This window comes from Rousettus aegyptiacus, unplaced genomic scaffold (genome assembly GCF_014176215.1).
Source record: "Rousettus aegyptiacus isolate mRouAeg1 unplaced genomic scaffold, mRouAeg1.p scaffold_m13_p_2, whole genome shotgun sequence".
Classification (NCBI taxonomy): Eukaryota; Metazoa; Chordata; class Mammalia; order Chiroptera; family Pteropodidae; genus Rousettus; species Rousettus aegyptiacus.
Window position 1 is genome coordinate 6,984,739 of NW_023416295.1, and position 24,572 is coordinate 7,009,310.

The window sequence follows — 24,572 nt, forward strand, 5'->3', positions numbered from 1 at the left end:
AACACCTGTTTTACAATTAGGAGAGTAAAAAACATCTCTAATTAAGAAGTTGTTGGGTATCTTTTTCTCCGTCGCTATTATTATATTTTTAACAGTTAAAAACTGCACTTAAAATGTTATAACGCAGATAATCATAACTTTAAATAAGCAAAAAACGATAGCCTACCTTTCCTCAGGAATTTCAGTTAAGCCTTTTGAAGCTGAGTTTGTTTTTTTTTCTTGACTTGAAAAGCAAAGAAAATATTTTTGATCTTTTTCCCCTGAATAAACTCCTCTTTAGTTAGATACAGTTTTCTAATTGATTGGAGGAAAAGCAATATCTTTGGGAGGAGCCACTAGCCCCATGCCGTAAGTTCTGTTGCTGTAACTCCTCCTGCGGTCCCAGCAGACACACTGGCTGACCTGCCTCTCTGGTCACCGGTACCACTGAACACGATGTAATAAGGGGACCCCCCTGGTGGATAAGCGGGAGAATGTCTGTGATAGTTGGGATCACGGAAGAGGCCGATGAGAACAGACTCTTCCTGGCCCTCCTAGACACCCACATTTCAGTTCTCTCCCATGAGGCCCAGTTCCTTAGGTCCCATCTGTCTGTGTCACACTTCCCAGTGGACACTTGGCCGCCTTCCCGGCAGGCTGGTCCAGTGTAGGCTTCGATGAGACGTGTTTGGTGGCACTCTTTTCTCTCTCTCTGTCCCTCAGGATACCACGGCCTGTACTGCGAGGAGGAATACAACGAGTGTCTGTCTGCGCCCTGCCTGAACGCTGCCACCTGTCGGGACCTTGTCAACGGCTACGAGTGCGTATGCCTGGCGGAATATAAAGGTGAGCGGCTCTTCGGCCTTTTGGTGCCTGTGTGGCTTAGGTGACGTCCCAACTTAAACGCGCGCACCTCTAATTGGAGCACGGGATCGTCTAGGATAAAAATCAAATGCTGGCGGTGGGACGATTTATGGGGCCAAAGAGACCAGCTTGCAAGTCTCAAGTTTCCTCCCAATAAAGTAGAAAACCTCCCTCCTGCCCTTCCCTCTCCGTATGCTGGCTCTCTTCTCTGTTGTGTGCAACACCGAGGACTAAGAGTGATCGTAAGTGACCCGTCACACACGGATCAGAGGAAATGGCGGGACAGGGACGTGTGCTGGGAGGCGCTTGCTGGACCAAGACCGGACGCAGTGCTTTTCGGTGGAGGACGCAGGTGGATCTCATGCGCTGGCATCTAAGTGAATTCTCATCGCATGAAGGAAACGGGAGGGAACGGGAGGGAGATGTTTGTTTGGTTTTTTTGAGTGGGTGCCTGTCAAAGTCACTCTGGACAAACTGCTGACAGTGACGGGGTGTTTATAACGTGGGACCCTGTCCCAAGGCCCTGCCCACGTGCATTAACTCAGAAGTCCCCCTGGCCACCGTGTGAGGTGGTAGGCACTGGCCGGCAGGTCCCCAGAGCCCTTTCCTCTGCCTCCCCAACGGGCTCGGGCTGGGATTGGTGGAGGGTGTGGCCTCATCCTAGCCAGACGCCCTCAGCCGTTGCTGTTGATCAGCTGCGGCACACAGTTCTCTCAGCCACCGCTTCGGGGCCGGTTTAGATGTTTGCAATGCTTCCGTGAGCTCTATTTATAACCACTTCACCTAACCTCTCGCGCCCACCACTGCCGACTTGATTCCAGCCATCTACACGGAGCCTTTGCATGGCAGCTGCTTTCGCTTCTCTTCGGGTGGACCCACCTTTATTTAGTGGTCTTGCGGCTGAGCCTCAAGGGTCTGGAGGCCACAGGGATGAGCTCGCTCTAGCCCCTGGGCGGAAGGGCGGCAGCTGGGCCGAGATTTTGTTTTGTGTTTGGCAGATCCGATGCTCCTGTCACCGCGCGATGCCCATTTAGATCCATCCCATCTCCCCCAGCTTTGACGAGGGCATCTATGTTGGGTTCGTGCACCTGGCTTTTGGATTCGAGGTCTATCAGAACATTGCAAAATAGGGTGTTCACTCGATTCTGGAAAGAACTATAAAAGAGCAATGAATTAGGGCATGTAGGTATCATTCCAGTTGAACCACTGGCTTCCTGATGAGCCTAGGTAAGGTAAAGTGGCTGGTCCTCATCTTGTCTGCATAAAGTAAGGACAGGGATACTTACTGAGATTCTGAGATTCTTCCGTGACAGAATTAGTGGTGGTGGATATGCTTCATAAATGAAAAATTCTTTAGTTTATGGTAGAATTTTATGCAGCAAATTTAGTCTTTATAAGTAACAAAATCATTAATCGGGCGTATTCTGAATATGCTCCTTACTTTCCTGTCTTTGAGGCATTGCTCACGCTATCATGACTAAGAACTAAAAAATACAGTTACGTATGATGAACCACAGTGTCTCCACAAATTCATAGGCTGAGATTCCAGCTTTTTTCATCCTTTTGTTCCGTTTTCTCGATGGATATTCCCAAATGTTTCCATTTCTTACAAGTTTCATATTAACTCCTCCACTCTTAGAACACTTCACTTTCATCTTCTTGGCACAAAAGAGAGGTCACTATTTGTAAACATTTCAAATTTATCTAATTCTGTACATTCTGCAGTAGTGGTTTTCAGACTTGAGCATATATCAGAGTCTGCTGGTGGGCTCGTTAAAACTGACTGCTGGCCCCCAACCCTAGAGTTCCTGATTCAGTATTTCTGGGATGGGGCCCAAGAATTTCATAAGTTCTCAGGTGATATTGATGTTCTCAGGTAAGTTCTCAGGTGATGGCTGAGGCACCACCTTTTAAAAGCCCCTGCCTTACAAATGTGCCTGCAATCATAACCACTAAAACCTCATTCTTGTCCATATTATTTGATCACATCTAACTCATCCTTCTCAAGGTTAATCCTTCCACATATGCTTTAAATTCTACCCCTTCTACCTTTCTGTGACCCTCTTCCATCAATTACCGACTCTACTGGGGTTACCCAAGAAGGCAGCTAACCCTTGGAGGGGATTTCAAACACATCTGAGGATTCGGGTTATCAAGAAAAGGTGCAGGTGCTGGGAGCCTTTGCATACACCAGCCTTAGGGGACAGGGTTCTTGAGGAGAACTGAGGACTCAATGACCAGCCGAGGCCAAAAGATCCCTCAGCTTATGGAGAGGCAGCGTATCCCGTGAAAGTGCTGCGTGTCACCTCGGGAGGCAGAGGGCTCTGACCTCGGATGCTGGCTGTCCTCGAAGAGAACTGCACGGCAGGGCTGAACTGGTCCTTTCTTTTTTGTGTGGCTGGGAAAAATGGTTTCCTGTTCACACCTGGAGAGCCCTGTGAACCCCAAACTTGGAGGTCTATACCCTGTGCCTCGACAGTCAGTTGGAGGAGAATCTCTGGTGTCATCTGCCCCCAGCATTGCGAGCTTCCAGCCTGACCAGCATCGGAAGCTTGTTCTAGCAACTCAGAGAGGGGACGAAAATCTCTAGGTAATAAAAATAAAATTGCAACAACTAACAACTCTAAACACTCAAGAGAGGAAGTGAAAAAAGTAACATACACTACTCAAAATTTATTTTAGATCTGGAAAAGCAAAAGGAGGGACTAATTCATGATAGAAGTAAAAGTATGAGGACATGGAAACCATGAGTTGAAAGATAGAAAATATGGAGAAAAGATTCAAGAGATCTATCTATTTCCACCCGAATGATGGTTGCTCCAGAAGAAGAAAAAAGACACATGGAAATAAAACCAGAATCCACTAATTACTAGAAGGAGAAGTCTATGAGCTGAAGAAAATCGAAGTATTCAAATAGAATTGGCTAACCTGGTGCCAGATGATTAATGAAGGACAGGATACACAATTGGAGATTTATTTTTTATAAGATTCTTCAGCAGGAGAACAGGCTCCATACAAAAGAAAGGGAACCAAATCAGTATGGGACTGCTTCTCTCTGTAACGAAACTAAACAATCGCAAAGAAACGTTTCAGGTTTTCAATGAAAAGGACTGATAGAGGATCATTGATATTCAAGTACAAAAGAAAGACATTTTGTACATTTAAGGGTACAAAATGTACAGCTATTTTGTACATTTAAGGCTATAGCATCATGTACTCTGTCTGAGAAAGTTATTTTAAAAAGTATTCTCACTAAATTGAAACTAAATCAGAACAAAGCCAGATAGGGGAGGACAGAGAACAGGGGGCAGACTGTCAAGCAGGCTTCCTCAAAGGTAGGGATAAACCCAAATAGCCGATAGTGATACGATTGTGAGTGGTTTAATGGCGAAGAAAGGTCTCTTGAAATAATAGGTGTGTCTCTGAATTAATTAGTATTGCTGCTTAACGAATTACTATAAGTTAGCGGCTTAGAACAACACCTTTTATTGTCTAGCAGGTTTGTTGGTCCCAGCCTGGCTTAATGGACATCTTGCTCAAGGTCACACTGGAATTGAGATGTTGATGGGGCTGATTTGTCATATGAGGCTCGAAAGGGAAAGGATCAACTTCCATGTCCCCTAACACTGTTGGCAGAATTCATTTCCTTGTGACTGTAGGATTGGGGACAGTCTGCTTTTCAAAAGTCAGCAATTACGAGAGACAGCATCTAATGTTCATGTGTCTAACTTTAGGAGAAACCTGCATCTGCTTAAGGCCTCACCTGATTAGGTCAGGCCCACCTAAGATTAACTCAGAGTCAGCTGATTAGGGACCTTAGCTGCACCTTCAAAATCTCTTAACTTTTGCCATGTGCCATTGGTTAGAAACTCACACTCAAGGGGAGGGAATTACACAAGGGTGTGACTCACTCGGGTGGGCGGGGGAGGTCGCATGTTTGACATACCTCTTATTAAGGAAAAATTTAAATGACCACGCTAAAATTTTATATCATTTTAATGAAATCCATGAGTCGGAGGGGTTGGGAGTAGAAAGGACTGGAAGACATACAAGTTTGTTAAAGATCTCACCCCGGTGGGAGAACAAAGTGAGTATTTAATCTGGGTATGCTCAGAGAGACATTTAGGTTTATGTTTAGGTTTAGATTAAGGCTGCTGAAAATGGGAAGGTAAACCCTAGCAAAGCAGCAATAAATAATAGGACTTCTCAGCTAAGAGCGTTAGGGAAGGGTGGGGGGTGGTGGCGGCGGTGGTCCAGAAGAAACTGAGAGGCAGAAAGGGCTAAATCATGCTCTTCAACCCAGAGGAAGAGAGGGACGGGGGAGGGGAGAGGTCACAAGGTCTCATGCCCTTCTCCCCTTGAAGAATGGGCATTCTCTCTCTTTTTGGAAGTGGTTCTCTCCAAATATATTTACATATAGGATGTATGTATAATTGTGGGGAACTATCACAATGACGTACGACGCAAAGAGAAATTGCTGTGAATGGGAGGGGAATTCTTTTTTAAAGAAATAGTGCTAGAAAAATTGGGCTGCTAGACAGAAAAAATATATATATAAATGTTCCTACGTTTCTAAATAAATTCTGTATGAATTAAAAAAAAAACACAACTTTGACTTTGAGTCCTCGTCTATTTAGAGCACATCCCCCTTTCTTCCCTCTTTCTTTTTCTACCAAATTTCTTTAGGGTCGCTGTAGGCAACACCTCTGTTTCCTTTTTAGTCCCTTCAGCTTGGACCTCATCCACACCATTCTAGTAAAACGAATTTATTATTTTATTTTATTTTATTTTATTTTATTTTATTTTATATTTTATTTATTTTATTTACTTTATTGTATTGTATTTTTACCACAATTCTATTTTATTTTTTAAATTTATTTCTTTTTATCTTTAAAAAGTAAGTAATTAATTAATTATTTTAATTGGAGAAATTATTTAAATTTTTCTTTCTACTCCTCCCCACCCCGTGCCCCGTCTACCTCCTCCAGTAAAATGGATTTAGCGGTGACTTAGCCGGAGACTTTTCGGTGAAGTCCACGCAGCCTTTCCCTTCGGCCTTCAATTCCGCGTTTCTGCCCCTTGGCTCTGTGGATCGCATCCCGCTGTAGCTTCCACAGCCTCGTTCCCGCCCCTCCAGACCCTTCACTCCCGGCCCCGCCCGGAATCCTTGTCCTCTGGACACCAGCAATGCGGCTGGTCCCCAGGGTTTTCTTCCTGGCCCCTTTCTCTCCCCTCTTCTTTGTTCTCCTCCAGTCCCCTGGCTACATCCACTGCCTAAAGTGCTGACCCACAAACAGATGCGATTCTTCCTTCCCTGAACTCTCCAGCGTTTTCTCTCCGTTTGCTGCGACAATTATGATCAGCCTTGTAGTCAACTCTTTCTGGCTTCAGACTTTCCCCTCCCTTACACTAAATCATAATTTAGTGATAGGCAGTGACTATATAGGTCTTAAAAAAAAATTCTCGGCAGCTTTTGGCATGGTGGCTTGCACAAAACAAATGCTAAATAGCTATCTTTACTAACGGCTGCTCGACACACTAATTAAAAGAAACAAACTTGAATATTTTCCCAGTAAGTTTCCACTGTGAATCACGAAATTGTTAGAAGCAAAAAGCGTGGAGGGATTCAGAGCATCTTCCTTTTAGACATACTGCAATGCTGATGCTGCCTTCCAAACCAGTTCACAGCTAGTTTGTGACGGGACTTTTAAAACTTGGGTTAGTGTTCATAACCCCCAGTCAGCAGAAAGCGAAGTCGCTGCCCTAAAAATTGTAACAATTTTTATTCCTAGCGGAACAAATTGAATAATCAACAATATACCCATTTTAAATTTTTGGTGACAAAAGTTAGAAAGAAAATACTTCAATTTTTAATTGTGGAAAAAAAACAACAGTAATAATAAAAAATTTAGAAAAAAGAAATTCCAAAATAGCTCATCACTTTACAACAGAATACAAGAACAATGATCATCTGTATTAATTTCATTTTTTAAATATCTGGTTTTTATGACTATAATTGAGTGTACATACAATTTTGTATTTGCCAATTATATTGTGTTTGATTTAGATACTGCTAGGGAGTCTCACTAATTCTATTTTGAATAGTTATGCAATGTTCCCGTTGCAGTATATTTATCCATTCCCTTGTTGCAGCTGATGTGAGACTATAATAAATAGTTCTTGAATGAACATTTTTATTCCTATGATTTTCATACTTTCTGAATATTTTGGGGGGGATAGGAAGAGGGTCTCAGAAATGAGATCACAGGGTTTTATGGGCTTGATCACGTTAAATCTCATTGTTTATTTTTAAAGTCTACAGAAATTTATAATTAAAATAATGAGAACTTTTTCTTTGTTGGCTAGAATTCTTTCCTCTGTGTAACCAGGGAGCAAGAGTTTCTGGATATTTTTCTTGTGCATCTCATGTAGTGGGCTAGATACAAAAATGTATAAGTCAAAGTTTCTCTTTTTCAGGCTATTATTTAATTAGAAGAGCAGACTGAGGCTGAACACACAGAAACTATGAGGCTGAGGTTAAGATATTAAATATAATTTCTGAAATAATTTAGAAAAGTTGAGTTCCGTGAGGATGGAGATACTAGAAAGTTTTCATGGAAGAAATAAATTTGAATTTAATAAGATAATGTTTTAAAGAGAATATTAAGTTCAAAGAACACTTCAAGTTAATTTTCTTTACCTGGCTTACTTTTCTTGGAGATAAAATAATGATTTTTGTTTCCAAAATTTTAATCGACTAAATTGTGATGACAACAGAGATTTATAATTGGTGCCCTACTCTTTGAATTTTTGCTCATTTTACTTCTAAAATTAACTTTCACAAAGAGCCCTGTTGGAAGGGAGATCTTTTCAGAAACATTGCCTCTCTATTCCTTAATATGAAAAGTATGAATTTTTATTAGTTTTGACTGAATTACAGTTTATTTTTACTTGAGACTAAACATAAGTTTCATAACAGTGCGTGCTACGTGCTTTGCCAATGGGTGATGCATGTGTCATACTGCAGACTTAGTTTGAAGTGTGGCCCTGGTTTTTCCTGACAAAATAGGGTGTTTTTGAGGCAGGTTTGGAAGGGCTACTCACTCACATGGCAGTCCCACCTGTGTGTCAGCCAAAGTACGCAGACCACAGCCCCCCTGCCCCCACGAAAAGGACAGGATTCCGGTGGTATAGTCGTAATTTCTTCCATGCGTTAAGATATGGCCTGTGCTCAGGAGCACAGAGGGGTGTGTGTGTGTGTGTGTGAGAGAGAATCAGATAGGAGAAGAGATAACTCTGGAATGGCGTGAACTTCTCATGCTCTCAGTGAACAATGGCGGAAGAATGGAGTTCTGTCTTGGGAGAATCGGGTTCACCTTTCCAGAAAAAAGGCGTTTGAGCTGAACTTTGACAGATAGGATTTGCCGGGTGGAGACCAGCTCGAGAAAGAGGATGAGGGAAAGTGTTCTTGTCAGAAGACACGCGATGCCCAACCCTCAAGGGGTTCTGGGGCTCCCCGGGGACTCTGAGTGCAGGAAAGTGGGTCCAGGTGGCCGGAGCAGGACACTTGGGATGGAGGCAGCGTGGCGCATCATTCATATTCGTGACTCGTTATTCTATTTAAGATTTTTAGCTCGTAGTTGTGTAGCTCTAATCATCAAGCCGAGCAACATGACACATAGAAATGCGAGTAAGCAAAGTGCTCACCGGGGACCTTTAAGACCATCTTGCTTCATAGATATTTGTGCTTCTGTGAAGATCAGCTTTCGCCCAGTCTTGCTGCCAGAAAACTCTCAGTGGATCGCAAGCGACCGAATATGTTATCTCTTGAAAGAGTGAAATAACAAGGGATAAAAGAATTGCCAAAGAACCACCCCAAAGATTGAAATTGCTTATTACCAAGGGTACTTTCATCAAATCTTTATTATTTAAGGCTTTTAAAGTTAAGGCGTTTAACTCTTTAGCCTGGATTTTGCTCTTCAGCCTGATTTGAAAATGTGGTAATTAGTATATTAAAGAATTATATATGTTAATATTATACAGGCTAGATTGGCTAAGGTGTTATAGAAACCCAGGAAAGATTATCCCGGATCGCTCTTACTTAAGGTCAAATTGAAATTTTCTGAGATTTCAGCTATTTCTGAATCTTGGTTGCGGCTGCATTCCCCATTCCCCTTGAAGTCTTCTTTTTGTTCACCTGGTTCCCATTAATCAGCCTCAGAGGAACTTGTAAATATGTGAATCATTATTTTTTGATAAACACTTTGAAGCAGGAAAGGGTCTTTTCCATTTTCTTCTTTTAAGTGAGCCAGTGATGCTTGGGAATTAGTGGAAAATAGAATAGAGGCTTCTGGGCCAAGAAGCCACACATACACACACACCCAAGTGAAGAAGAATTGCCGGTTTTATGCTAATACATAATTTAAATGTTCAAATTAGTTTGGGCTGGCACAGTACCGTGAATCCTGAATTTGTTAAGGATGACGAAAGCCGGGGAGGGTCACGGAAGTCACTGGAGCAGGCAGGGTGCAAGGACATGGCTTGGTGGGGCCATATTCCAGGAAGCATGAGACCACGGGATCACGTGGTGGTTGCGGTGAGAAAAGGATGGCAGAGACCCGAAAGGCACTTTAGAAGAACATCTATTATTCAGAAAGGGATGAGAAGGCTTCCGCTCTAAACTGCTCATCAGGGTCGACAGGTTGTCAGTGTGAATCCAGATTGGCAGTTCCGTGTTTATTTTCTCTTGTATTTTTTTCCTCTTTCTCGAGCCCTACTTCGTAAGGCATTGAAAACGAAGGGAGAGAAAACTCCCAGCAAGAGTAACTTCGGTGACTAAACGATGAGTCATTGGGCGTGGCGGCCCTTGCACAATGCCAGCTCAGTGACGAACTGGAAAGCAAGTTGAGTACATGTCATTCGGCTACTTGTTGCCTTTTGCTTACGTTTTTACGAGGCTGTTGAGAAGGGTGAGCACAACACCATAGACATTCTCGTGCCGAGTGTAATGTGATTTCTCTTCCTCTCCAAAGAAGGTGAGATGGGAGAGGGAGACCGTTATCCCCGCGTCCATCTTGAAACTACGGTGAAACAACAGCAGAAAGCCTACCTTTCGAAAAGCATTGTGTTTTCAGCTTTTTAAACAAAATAACATGTACTCGTTGTGCAAAAATTTCAACATGTCAATACGTAATATGAACGTCAGAGGGATCTGTTTTCTTGGTAGTCCCATTTCATGCGTCTGCATGCGTACGTGCACATACAGACTTTTTTTTTAAAAAAAGTACCAGTCGGAAACTCACTGTTTTCTCTATGAAGGGTTTTTTAATGCCTCCATTTTTGCTAAACAGACGCCGAGCCACATAGAATTTTGTGCATTTCCGTGGCCAGTCTGAGCTCGCTCTGCGCTAGTGACTTGGCGAGCGTCAACTCACATTCACACTGCTGTGGTTTCAGATTGCGGCTCCCTCCCCGACCAGCCATGTCACCTCACATCCTTTCCTCAGTTTCCCCATCTGTGGTGTGGGGGAATAGGGTACTTGTCTCACAGCGTCGCTGCCGGGACCAAATTAGACGTAAGGCGCAAGGCGAGCGTCTGGAGTACTGTGTGTGCACGACACGTTAACGTCCGTGTATGGAGCACTGAGAAGACTTTCAGAATGACCTCGAAGTTCCAAGGGGCGCCCCCCCCCTCGGTTCCCCAGAGTCAACACAGGCTCATTCAAACATCCGAGTCCAGACCTTTGGGGTGCTGACGATCATATACGTTGGTGTTTTATGAAGGTTGCCTGGCTATTTTCTGTTTCTTTTGGAGACTTGGAAAGTTTTGTCCCTGATACATTTGATCTTTCGGGCTTTTAACTTTCGGTTCCCCAGGCTTTGGCATATCTGAGTAGAGAGGGTACAGATGGAAGACTTGCGACAGGACCAGTGAGCAGGGATTGTGTTTATTTTCTTGTGAAGTGCGTTTTTGCAATCATTTGAAGCCATGAGTGCGCACCTGGGTGCGCAAACTCCTCTCCCCTCTGCCTGGCCCCTCCCCTCCCCTCCCCTCCCCTCCCCTCCCCTCCCCTCCCCTCTCCTCTCCTCTCCTCTCCCTCACCACAAGATGCTAGGAATCGCCTGCTTCCACACCGTTCCGGGCTGTTTAAATGCTTTGCCTTCAAGGCCACATGAGCAGGAGCTGCCTTAACGAGTCCCCTTTATCTCTCCCCGCCCCCACAGGAGCACACTGTGAGTCGTACAAGGACCCCTGCGCTAACGTCAGCTGTCTGCACGGAGGCACCTGCGACAGCGAGGGCCTGAACGGCACGTGCGTCTGCGCGCCAGGGTTCACAGGCAAGTGGACCGCGTGTTACACTGACCACAAAAGCCCTGCGGTTGCAGCCGCTAAAAACCCCGGGACCCTCCACACACACGTGATTTCAGAGCGTAAGTAGGCATGGCCGCGCTGGAGGTCTGTTTTTAGACAACGGGCTGTTCGTCATCGAACGAGCTCTTCCTGAACTCCGCGGAGACCAGCAGTGCTGTACATTTTCGGGCCGTAGCTGTGACATGTGAGAAACAAGCCATCACAGTAACACCCGGAAAGGTCTGTGTGAACGGACGAAGGGGAAGCGCAGGACCAAATGTGTCCTCTGCATAAAAGAGACGAGGTTTTGAAAAATGGAAAGAGATGGCGAGAAGTGCCAGGAGATGCTCCAGGTTCTGGGTCGATTGCGAGCGAAGGCGTGGGTGCCACAGGTGGGCACTGGGCATGGACGGGACAGAGCAAACCGCCCAAGGGCAAAGCAGGCGGGGCGGACAGGGCCGGGTTCCAAAGGAGCCTCTGCGGCCACCGAACTCTGAGTGGGAAGAGTCTCTTCTAAACCAGGGGGTCCAGACTACCCGGGCTCCTTTACGCCACTCCCGTGCTCTGGGGAGGGTGCAAACACCCCAGATCGTATGTATGCGCAATGTTGCATGTATGAGCATCTGCTGAGGGGGGCTCTTAATCTTCATCAGATTTTCAAACGGAACTCTGAACCGCTGTGGCAGAAAAGGTTCCACCCTTTGCTTCACCAGCAGAACCCGGGAGTCCCGAAATGTAGCGCAGGGGACACAGCTGGGGACAGGTCTATGATTTCAGAGCTTTGCTCAACCAACAAAGGTACCAGGGTCGCTCTGGTTTGCAGGTTGGGAAAGGCTGACCGGCAAGGAGCCCGTAGGAGCCGATGAGTGTTTAAGCTGCAGGACACCATGTTGTCATTGGCCGGAGAGACTTCGTGTGCTCACCTCTCCCCTGCTAAATCACCACCTTCCCAGAGCCTGGGTCCCCACTGCATTTCCGGGGAGTCCCACCTGTGCTTCTGGGGAGGATGCCACCCGTCGAAATGTGGGAGAAGCAACCTCTGATCTTTCTATTTGTCTCTGTCACATCCTGCGCTTTCCTTTCGGGTTTGCCTGGGACTGGAGAGTGGGTTCACTCCAGAAGGTCATTCACAGGCGGTTTTGTTTTGCCGACTGGTTTATAAACACACATAGACATTTACACTCATCACTGAGTGCAAAAATAATATTGGGGAAGCATCTTGTTTTTTTTTTTTTCCAGATGTTTTTATCCCACGAATAATAAAAAAATGTGGAAGAAAAATTGGAAAGTATAGTGCGATAGGAAAAACATCACTTAAACGGAACTCTGAACTCACTATGAGGAGTTAGGGATAATCGTTGGTAATTAATAACCTTGATATAGTTGTACATCTATTTGAACATAAAAGGAATTATACTGTTCGTCCTATATTATAACCTCCTTCTCCCTCACAAATATATGTATATCATAATGTGTTTCCACATCAAGAAGTATGCTCCTGTTTATCATTTTAACTGGCTGCCGTTTAGTCCAGTATATGAAATATCATTTTTTTTAACCCATTGTCAATTCAGCCTTGGGGAGTTGGTAACTTTTCTGTTAGAAACAACATTACAATGAATGTTCTTGTATGTACGTCTCTGGGTGCTTATCTGACTTTTTCTTTGAGCTGATTTCCCAAGCATGAAATTCCAGGGTCCAGGAGAACACCATTTTACCGATTTCTCTCCAGGAAACACCATTTTACCGATATTCGCCCCACCAAGAGTGCACAAGAGTGCTTGTCTGTTTCTTTGTCGTTACACAGATATCAAGAACCATCATTCTGGTGGCAAAAAAATGCACTGAAGTGTTGTTTTAATTTGTGGGTCTTTGATTCCTAGTGCGGTGGAAGACTTTCTAAATATGTTTGTGGCCATTTGTGTTTCTTCTTTTATGAACTCTATCAGTACCCTTCATTTGCTCTTCTCCTAGGCCATTTATGTTCATCTTCATTCTTGATTCGAAATAGCCCTTTATAATAAATTTATTACATTTTATCTGTTATAAGTTGCAAATATTTTTCCACCATCATTTGCCATTTAAATGTATGTGAAGGAATTGTTTTATTTTCCATATATCATATTTAAATTTTATATAATTAAATCTCGATTTTTTTTTGTTTTATGCTAGAAAGAACCTATATGTATCAAGTTTTATGATATACTTCTATATTATTCCATTCAGGTATGAGTTCATTTTGTTCATGTAAATGTTTGATTCATTTGAAATTTATCTTGGGATCTTGTGGGAAATAAAATGCAATCTCTTCTCCAGAATATTTAGCAAATTTCCAACTGCCTACTCAGCACTGACTCTTGGATGTCTCTCAAAGACACCTCAAACTTAGAGATTTTCTTCTCCTTTCCTTCCTTTAAATATTTGCTAGCTCCTTAAATGATATTACTACCACCTGAAATTCTGGGCAGAAGCTGGGGAATACTTTCAGTACCCTTCTCTTCTTCCTCTTCACCGGCATCCGACAGCCTAGGGGCCCCGAAAACCCCGTAGAGCCTCTCACTTCTTCCTAGAGCCAACACAAGGCTACCTTCAGCTCCTGCCTGCATGAGTGCAGCCCCTGCCAACTGGTCTCCCCACACCTCTTCCTCATCACCCCTAGGACGTCTCTATGTACTTATATAATTATTTTCTGAGCTAATTTCCCAAGCATGAAATCCCAGGGTCCAGGAGAATACTTATGTATTTCATACTTGTGTATTTACATACTTACCTGAAAATCTAATCTTGTCGCTCCCTACTTATAATTTGCCTGTTGGGGGAAAAAAAATGCCTATTGACATTTCATTGTCTTTCAGAAAAAGGTCAGAGTCCTTAACTTGACCGTCGAGACCTGAGTGGTCTGGCCCCATTCAGCATTTCCAGGGCCCCCCACCTGCTTGATTCTTGAACACCCCAGGTTCTTCTCAGTGATGCTTTTTCCTTCTGTCTCCTGCCTCCCAGTTCTCTGTGTCCCCACCCTCCTATCCCCCACTCCTAGGCATTTCTTTATGGTCCTCACCCCGGTCGCAGCACGCAGGAGGACTCTTCCATGGAAGAAGGTTCAAACATCACACTAATTGGTCTTTGAAAACAACAAATGCCTATTTCTAGTCATCTCTGGTAATCTTTTAAAATGAAAAGGACCATCAAATAGTTTCTAAAATTGTTTGGAAAGTTGAACTGTTAATGTGTTTCACAGAACACTGGTCCCATGAGATGCTCAGTGGAAAAAATGTCTGTGGCCAAGTAAATTTGGGATATAGTAGATGCCACGTGGAGATTCATGAGATGTCTGCAGACTAAGGCTCAGAGGGCTTATAGTAAAGAATCTTATTTGCCTTTATTTCCCAAATATATTTAATCATAGAACCTATTGTATTCTGCGAGCCGGCATTCCATTGGAGAGGCTGATAAGATATTAACTACCACCATGTAAGGAACAACGTTGCCTCTGCTCGTTGAACTGCTGCCTTGGAACCAAATACTCTAGCGTTATACTTGAGGTTTAGCAAAATTTACCATTGGCCAACTGTTAAGTGCTCGAAAGCTCCCTAATTGACTGAGTGGAGTGAAGTTGGCAAATCACTGTTATATAGTTAGCTATTCAATCCAATGTCACATTTACCTTATGAGATCGGTTTTCAGTTTGTGATTATTTTGCTCTTCTCTTTCTAGGCTCTTTTGATAGGACCCTAGATTATTGATTTGAGACTTTTTCTCATTCTGATGCATGCATTTAGTGCTAGAAATTCTCCCCTCCATATTTCTTTGGCTGTGTCCCACAAATTTTATTTTGTATTTTCATTTTCATTTAATTCAAATTTTTTTAGGTCCCTTTAGATTTTCTTTTGGAACTAGGGATTATTCATGAGTGGGTTATATACTTGGGGCTTTTTTTCTCCCTACACCTTTTGGCATTTCTGGGCTATTGACTTTTCCAGCACCTGGTCTGGAAAATACGGGGTTAAAAGGAGACCCAGAAAGCTCACCATCATGTTGTTCCTTAGGTCCTGAGGTTCCCAGCCGCTCTGTCTCCTCTTGACTGCTCAGATCATCTCATGTTTGTTTTACACGTAATGTCTAGGGTTTTGCTTGTACTTAGTGGAGGGTATAGGAAAAATATTTCCGCTCCATCTTTTTGGAAGTGGAAGTCTCATACTAGCTGTTTTTAGATTTTTTTCCATTATTATTGACTTTTAGCAATTGATGATGATATACCTTGATGTGATTTTGTTGGTGTTTATCTTGCATGGGATTTGTTGTACTTCTTGGATCTGTGGTCTTACAGTTTTTATCAAATTTAGAAAATTTTTAGCTACTGTTCCACCAAATATTATCTTATGCCTCTTCCCCATTTCCTGGGACTCTCATTACACCTGTGATAAACTACTAAAAATTGTAAAACTGGTCACCGAGTCTCTGTTGAGTTTAAAAACATTTTTTTCCCCTAGCTTTAGCTTGTCTAGCTTCTATTGCTCTGTTTTCAAGTTTGCTAATCTTTTATTCTGTAGCATCTAATCTGTTAATACAGCTCTGTATTGCGTTGTTTTTAATTTGATATTTTTTCATATCTAGAAGTTTCGTTCTGTTCTTTTTTATATGTTCCATTTTTATCCTCATTGCTTTTTGATGTTTTCCTTTACATTTTGAGCAGACTCCTTGTTTAATTGCCATCATTTGTTACTTCTGGGTCTCTGTCTTTTGAACAGAAGAAAAACCAGATTTTTCTTCTGGTTATGGGTTACACATGTCTGCTTCTTTGCCTGTCTAATAATTTTTGTTTGATGCTGGACATTGTTAGTAAAGTTGTTGAGTGATTGGATTTATTGTCTTTCTTTTAAAAGTGCTGGCCTTTTTTTTTTTTTTTTTTTTTTTTTTTTGCGCCAGGTAAATAAGTTACTTGTCAACCTGACTGATCCTTTCAAGATTCATTTTTAATATTTGGGGGGATGAGTCTATAGTACCTTTTCCTCAGGGGATGTCATGCTCTCCTGCTAAGGTGAATGCACTGGGTGATCAATGAAATATCTGTATTCTGACTTGTGAGAGTTTGAATCCTTCCCAGTCCTCTGTAAGCTTTAGAAACTGTTCATCTTTTATCTTGTTTCCCAGGTCTGTGGAGCTTCATTTATTCATGCATAAAACTCAGTAACAGACTCGAGGGACACAGCATATTCCTCATGCTCTTTTTACAAGTGGCTGTATCTTCTGCAGCAGTCTGTCCTACAAATTACAACTCTCTCGGCCTCTACGAAATCCAGTTCTCCTCCGCTCAGTGAGACCATTCCGTTTCAAATTGGCTCCAGGCAGAAAGCCAAGACGATCATGGCACTGAGCTGTTTTGTTTCTCTTCTCTCAGCAGTCATGGTCATGCTCTATCTGTTGTCCAATGTCTTAAAAGTATTTTTTTAAAAAAATATATACTTCATCTGCTTGTCTAATTATTTACAGTGCGAGGGCAAGACAGGTTCCAGTTACTCCATCGTGGTAGAAGAAATTTCAAATACTTTTTAAGGTTCATTTAATCTGGAATAACATGCTTGTCAAGTATAAAGACAGAAGTAAAGCACCCAGTCCAGTGCCTGGCACATAGTAGGCACATATTTAATACAAGGTATTATGTTTATCATGATTTTCATGGATATTGTTTAGTGTGGGCTCTGTTAACCCAAGAATTTACTAACAGCAGTGACTTTTTATTTTTTAAAAAAATCTTTTAAATTTATCTGAGGAAAGATAAACAGTACACTTATAAATTTGCATGAATGCTACCAAATTTGATACCCGTGATACATATTGCCTCTTAGAAAGTAGTGGATTGAAAATCAATTGTGAAAGATTTAAAGTTCAGACTCTGATTTCCATCCTTAGTCAAGTAGAAATTTCATTTTGTATTCTCTTTACAAATGTTATTTACGCACAACAGCGATTTAATATTGATTTTTCTTCAACACAAATTTTTTTAAAAAGTAAGCAAATCAATGCAAAAGTCATTCGGCTAGAGCCAGCAAAAGAATAACGATTTATTAAGTCAGTTATGAGTAAAGAAAGATGATATAATATACTAAGAACTTTTCTAGTAGAATAAGCTAGAGTACATATTGCTTGGGACTAGAATAATGGGGTGTTGAAATGTATAAAAAAAACATAATACTCTCAATATAGAGAAATGTAAATAAACTCAAACTTGCTCTTCATAATTCATTACAAATCTTTAAATACCTTGCGGAAGACTGACGGCCAAAAGCATGATTGCTGGAAGACAGAGAACAGTCTTGTCTAGGAGTCTTCTGGTCGAAATTTTCCTTGAGTGTCTCCATCCTTGGACTACTCTGCACTCCTTCCACCAGAATGTGATGCAGTGAAGGCATCAAACCGAGAGCCAGCTGGGGAAAACTGATTCAACTGGAAGCGTAAGAGTGTTAGTCTGTAAAATAGGCCATTAGAGTAAATCTCAAGGTAGCTGCGAACTCTGTCGCTCCAGCCTTCTGCCAGAGCACATGTATTGTGGAATAGCTCTTTGGGCCCCCGGCTGGCACGGAGTTTACATCATTAACTAATGTCATTCAATCCCCAGTATGGTTCTAAGGACCCTGTGGTGATGAAAGCCAGAGTGGGAAAGTTTGGGGATTCTCTCCGGGTTTTAGATATTTGATAAATGCTTAGAGAAAGAGTTCATCTTATTATCTCCTGCCATTCTCTATTTCTCCCAAATCTTTCCTATCTAGTGGTTCCCAAGAAGACTTGGACTTCTCCTGACTGTATTAGAGACCCTTAGAGGTCCAAGAACCAAGTGCACACATTAGGGTGGCTCTGGACCCTGCATTTGGCATTTACCCCCTTGGGGAAGCTCTAGGCCAGAGCAGAGCAGGGCTGGATGGATTGGACTAACAGCTCTGGGCTTACCCATAGTTTAAGGAATTAGAAGCGTTTGACGTTGGACTTCTGGAGCAGAGTGGGCATTTGAGTTTTGCCAGACTGTAGAAGTAGGGAGAAGTCAGGTCGTTTCTACTGCCATTGTTGCAAAGACAAGGCGTCTTATATCAGAATTTGCAGTATTCTGATTGCCAGCTAAATACCTCAATTCGGCTTGTCTTCCTAAATGGTTGGAAAGTAGAGATGATGTATATATTTGTCGAGGACTTTGATTTCATTCTTCTAGTATTTCCAAGTGCTTTATTGTTTATATGTCTCTTCAACCAGACTACCACATAATGCCATTTGTAATAGTCTCATCTATGCCGTTCTTGTTCAGAGTGATTGCCCCATTAATAGAAAGGCAACCCTCGAAATAGGTTAGTAAGAGGCAATCAGTTTCATGTCTTTCCTATTGATGTAAATGACGATATTTACTTCAAGAAACAAATTCACTTAGACACCAGTGAATTATAATCAACCTAGTAGGACCTGGTAGTACACGTCTTGTTTGACAGATTTTACTTCAAAAATGAAATAGTCGGATGCCGGATATGAAAGGAGTTTGAAATGAAACATACATGAAATATTTTAGTGTGAGATTGCTTTTCTAAAATGGTCTGTGAGTGTCATATGGTGGTTTTATAAATGCAAAGTAAATCAATAAGAGATAGAAAAGCACTTCGGTGGTAATTAAGTAAGCCTGGAAGTAATTACGCAAGTATACACCGACACATTGCCATTTGAAAGTGGACAAAATATTTCATTTTGCTCCTTTGCTTTAGTCTATTACTATAGCAGTGCTAGGAGGTTTTGTTTGTTTGTTTATTTTTTAATATCAATTTTTACATTTATCTAAGCAAACGGAGGCCTATATCAAATTTTCTTTTCCTCATTTTCAAACGTTTGAGAGAGATTGCTTTCAATGTGAAGTATCCTCTTCGACTTTGATGAGATGCGTTTAAATTTCCGAAGCACGCTCATTTCGTTCTGACTCACAGTATGGCTTTCTAATCACACGAAGATGTCTTTGTCGATGTAACTCTAATAATAAGCTCTTTCCTGTAAGGTAGGGTTTGGACCATGGTGACATCAGCTTGAGTTCTGGTTTGTAAGTTTAAATCAGGCTCTCCTTCGGGGTGGGGGGGTGGTGGACAAGGGTGCCCCAGAATGCTGGGTCAGGAGCTCCAGGTCACATTTTTCTTAATGGGAGGAAGGACAAGAATGGGCCACCGTTGCCCAGGGAAAATTATTGACCTCAGATGTCATAGCCTGTGGCCTGATGCTCTTTCCATGCCTTTCAGTCCAGTCTGGGAGCATATCCGGGGACTTGCGAAGTGGAGTGAATTTTCATAACTGACCCAATCTAGGCACACAGCTGTGCCCTATAACCATCCAGAAAAAGTCAAATGTCCAGACACATAAACCCTTGGCTACAAAAAAAAAAAAAAAAAAATCATAAACTCTAAGTTTTTAGCTTCCTGGAGTTTCAGAAAAATAAGTGAGAAGATTCAACTGACTAAATACAAAATAAACTAGATTTCTTTAATAAAATTAGGAACTCAAATTTGCTTTTTGGATAAACTTTGAAAGGTTTGCTCAAACATGGGTATCAGATTCAGTTAATTAGTTTAATAGGTTAAAGAAGATTCTTTTTACCAGTGCCATTTTTTTTTTCTCTTTTTTAGAAGTTGTACTTAAGTAAAAGATGTGTTGCCTGGAATTTTGGGAGAGTTCTGCGCTTTATGCCAACGGCGAACTGGGTTCCATTGCTGGAGATCATGGCCCCAGCCTCCCATCTTTGCTTTCGCCAGAGAAGTGGTGGGTGATGGAGCCGCTGATGCACCTCACTGCCACTTTTCTTTATCTTCTTAGGTGAAGAGTGTGACATCGACATAAACGAATGTGACAGTAACCCCTGCCACCATGCCGGCACCTGCCTGGACCAGCCCAATGGTTACACCTGCCACTGCCCGCACGGCTGGGTGGGAGCAAACTGCGAAATCCGTAAGTATTTCTGCTGCTCAGCTGCTATCATTCAACCTCCCATTTTCATTCATCAAGAAGAGGGACCCACCATGTCCAGCCAGCCCCACACCCCGTCACTCACACTGAGGCAGTGAGGCCCAGAGGGAGCACCCGAGTCACCACGCCTCCCAAGTCCCAGCGCCATAAGTTTCGCTCACCGCATTAGGCCACTCGCACGCCTTCCTGAGTCTGAATTCAGCATTTCCACTGAGACGAGGACGTGCAGGTGTCATCCAGGGTTCGGTGCCGCCAAACAGCCAAAAATGTGCTAAACTGAGAACATTAGGATGTATCACAAAATCGAGTCTCTGTGCTGAAAGCGTAAAAAAACCACACTGAGTGTAAATTCACCTTGCGTTTCTGTCTTCAAGTGTCTGCAAATGTATTAGGTTCCATCAGATGTCTGGAGAAGAGTCCAGTGAGCATGAGCATGAAAGAAAATTTGAAGAACATTTTGAGCTGCCGAGAGCTAAGTGTTCTCTAAAGATGAACTGACAGTAGTTCGAAATGTCAGAATCAAGATTTTATACCTTAAAACAGTATATCTACTAGGGTCGAGGTGAAAATGAGAAATGACATGGAATTGGGTTTTCGGTTGTCTCGTAAATTGCTAAGAATTCGCCTTTGGACAGTGTTTCCTTCTAATTGAATTTAGTCGGGGCAGTTGGATCTTTCATGAGCTCCCCCCTGGGGCTTCTCACCCCCTCCCTGACTCTTCGTCGGGTAAAGACAGCTCATCCACTGTGAGTTTTGCAGGGGGAAGGTATGTATTCACAGCCCTGTCTGTCTGTCTCCTTCTGAGCTGGGCTGTTGGCTGCCACTGCTCCATGATATGTTTCAGGAGCGGGCCTCTCACTCATGGTCCACACTGGCTGTGCCTGGATGGGCTCGTCTCATTCTTAGTGTGTGTCTGAGGTGGAGGTGGTTAGTATTAGGAAACCTTATCCACAGATATGGACCAGATTCTCCAACTTCAGCTTGACCAATAACGAAGGTGCTCTTTGGCCTCTTCTCTGCTCACTCTTTGTCTTTGTTCTTGGCTCAGAAGTTGAGAGGGGCAGAAGATAATTGTTTTTAGTCCTCCTCCTCAGCTTTCCCAAATGCTCCTAAACAGAATGGTCCTCGGACCCACTGTCCTTGCTAAAGATGGGTGAGAAATACGCCCTTGTTGGAGAAAGAGGAAGAAAGAGATCCCAATGGTAAAAATGCTAAGGGCTGTGATGCATTGGATGCTAAGACTAGAGTCGGTGTAGGATGTTACATCCAGTCTGGCAGGGTCTTTGGTAGAAAAGACTGCAGGCTTGGGGTAGTAGGATCTCACTTCCCACCCTGGCCTTGGTGCTCCTGTGTGGCTGTCCTTTGTTGTGCTGTGTCTCAGTGTACTTAGCCATAAAACGGGACCAGTTTTCATTCTAAAATTGGTGGTATTATGAAATGACAAATTTTGCACCTTGGGGTAGAATATCTAATTTACAGTTTTTAAATCTTAGTTGTGAAAATAAGTATGTAACAGAGTGTGGAGAAGTCAAGGACACACAGAATACCTTTAAGAAGTTGTGAAGTAAAATTCTGTAATTATAAAAAAAAATCTAAATTTTGCTTCCAGTGATGATAGTGTAAGTAAAAGACACACAAGGGTGAAATAATAAAAAGGATAAAAGTTGGCTACGTATTCTAGCTATGTGACCTGTACAAACAAATTCACCTCTTGGAACCTTGTCTTTCTCACTTGTGAAATGGTGACAGGAAGGTGGCCATGAGGATTAAAGGAGGCAAATAAGTGTGCATTTCTGCTATGCAATTGGCACTAAATAAATCCTAGTTGACCTTTCTCTTTCTTTCCACTCTATTGTAGCTCCTATACTATGAGCTATTCCCGGGGAGTTGAACCTTTGCAATTGTCTTTTTAGATGGTGCATCTGCAGGGCATGGGCCACCCCGAGTGGCCGGGGGTGATGGCACATCTTGGTCCACACTTGGGCTCTCTGTTTGCCCACAACAGCGATTTCCACCTGATGATCTCATTTGCATCTCTCCATGAAGCCAATGTATTGAAATAAATGTCATCACAGATTAGGCTCACGGTGCTGGGTGCTTCCACCCTTGACCTGAGTGTAACGATGGAGAACATGCATGGAAGTTTCCAGTGACGTGTAGCTGGAGTCAGTGGCCAGCGTGTAGAGAACTGGATTCGAATCGCATGGAGTGGATCCAATGCCCAGGAGTACAAGCAGAGTCTGGCCTGTCAGCAGACAGGGAAGATGTAAGAGGCCCCCAGCCACGTGGCGCCACGGGACCTGTGGCCTCTGAGGTCTCTTTTTAACCCTGTGGGCATGTGAGAGCTTCCGAAGTGTCCAGAAACCTAGAAGAGGCTCCATGAACGGTGTAAGGTCAGGTCAGGGAAGGTCAGATGTGCACGGAGAAGAGAGAGAAGCCTGGCCTATGCACCTGCTGAGCTGTCAAAGGCAGCATGGGAGCCTCCCTTCGGCCTGACCTCTGCCTCCAGAGGCCACGTTTTCCTCCCTTCTCTTCCTTGAACAGGTCAAGTTCATTCCTGCCTTCAGGGCCTTTGCCTGTACTATTCCATATGCCTAGAACTCTCTTTCTTCCGGTTTTGGCACACCTATCTTCTCAGCGTCTAGGTTTCAGCTTAAATGGCACTTTCTCAGATAACCTTCCCCGGCTGCCTGTATTAGTTTCCTACTGCCGGTTACCACAAATTTAATGGCTTAAAGCAACAACACAAATTTATCATCTTATAATTCTGGAGGACAGGAGTCCAAAGTGGGTCTCCCTGGGGCCAGTGGCGGGGCCGTCTAAGGAAGAATCCTTTTCCTTGCCTTCTCCAACTTCTAGAGGCTGTCTGCATGCCCCTCGTCTGCGCTCAGAGCCAGCGATCGCATCATGCCGACTTCTGCTCCCACGCTTACGCCTTCCTCTTCCCGCTCTCATGCTTCTCTCTTTCACTTACCTTCCACGGACTCTTGTGATTACACTGGGCCCACCTGGCTAATCCACGATACTCTCTCCACCCACAAATCCTTGACTCAGTCACATCTGCAAAGGTCCTTTTTCCATGTTCCGTAACATGGAAAAACAGGACTCGTTCGACCCTGGGAGACGAGGCTTCCGCCCTCCATAGCACCCTACCAGGAGTGTCTCGTTTCTTCTTCCCATGCGTTCTTAAAAATTACAATGTTGTGGGATGATTTAGAAAGAGTTTTTCCTGTCACAGCACCATCTTAATCATTATGATGAGCATTTGCAGGGTGTGGTAAGCAGAATGAATGCCTCTCTCAGGAACAGGGAACAGTTCCAGGCTTGAGACTTGCGCCACCTGACCAACTGCAAGGTGGGAGGAAGGCGAATTCATTTTCAGAGCTCAGTTTCATCTCACATAAAATGAAATGTTTAGTGTTCTTCCTTCTAGCTTTGGAATTATAGGATCTACCCTCGAAGTAGTATCATATACTCTGCCAGGAAGCACAAATATAATCAGGCAGATTCTTCATTTTGTCTTTTCCCTTACAAAATACCACAGAATGTTTCCCAGTGCACAAGGAAAGAGAAATCTAGCATAAAATATATATGGGACACTCACAAATACACACTTAGGGTTCATACACATCCAGAAAACTAAGCCCTCACCTGTGCAAGGTGCCGCACATGGAAATGAATCACTTTTTCATTAGGCATCTCTAGAGATTCTGAGGCTCAGTGGGATTCACATGCAAAGTCATATCAATTTAGTGGCTCCATGGCTACGTCCTGTGCCCAGTGTTTACCCCAATAACGGATGTTTCTTAGAAATTTGCCTCTTTAGAGTTATTATTTGGCTTCCGGTAAGAAGCAGAAATTGAGCAGACCATAAAGATTTATTAAAACCATCAAGAAAATTAATCCAGAACTATCCTAAGAGGATCATTCAAGTAGCTGTGGTGTTTTATACATATTCAGAGGCAAATGGAAACCCTAAATTCTGGAAATTAACTGGTAAAATTTTAATTCTCTGCTATTTAACAACCCTGGTAAAATTTTAATTCTCTGCTATTTGTTCTTACAGCCTTGGGACTGATCACAATTTTTTTTTGGGGGGGGGGGAGCGGGATTTTAATAAAAATTTTGCTTTCCAAAAATCAAGGTCTAAAAATCAAAATTCCTGTCAATCTTTATGTAGTGGCGTTATGTATCATGTATAGGAACTGTAGGGTTTATACAGTTATAGTTACAGTCAGTCTTGCTGATAGACCGTAGGCCAATTATGTGCACTGAACAGTTGTATCTATGATTAAATATTGAATTAGCACCATCTTGGATTACACATTCAATCAATAATCAAGGGCTTCTTATTGTCGGATGTAGATCGTGAGCCCATGATCTAGAGATGAACGGCCCA

At 42.9% G+C, this 24,572-nt stretch overlaps 1 protein-coding gene across 2 annotated transcripts in view; it reads left to right on the forward strand.

The window, feature by feature from the left end:
* DNER (delta/notch like EGF repeat containing) overlaps positions 1–24,572 on the forward strand; it is a 254,119-nt gene that overhangs the window by 218,216 nt on the left and 11,331 nt on the right. For both annotated transcript variants that reach the window (XM_036236759.1, XM_036236760.1), the window contains exons 9-11: positions 703–825; positions 11,068–11,181; positions 20,024–20,155. In XM_036236759.1, coding sequence (XP_036092652.1) covers positions 703–825; positions 11,068–11,181; positions 20,024–20,155 — 369 coding nt within the window. The remainder of the gene's footprint in view (positions 1–702; positions 826–11,067; positions 11,182–20,023; positions 20,156–24,572) is intronic.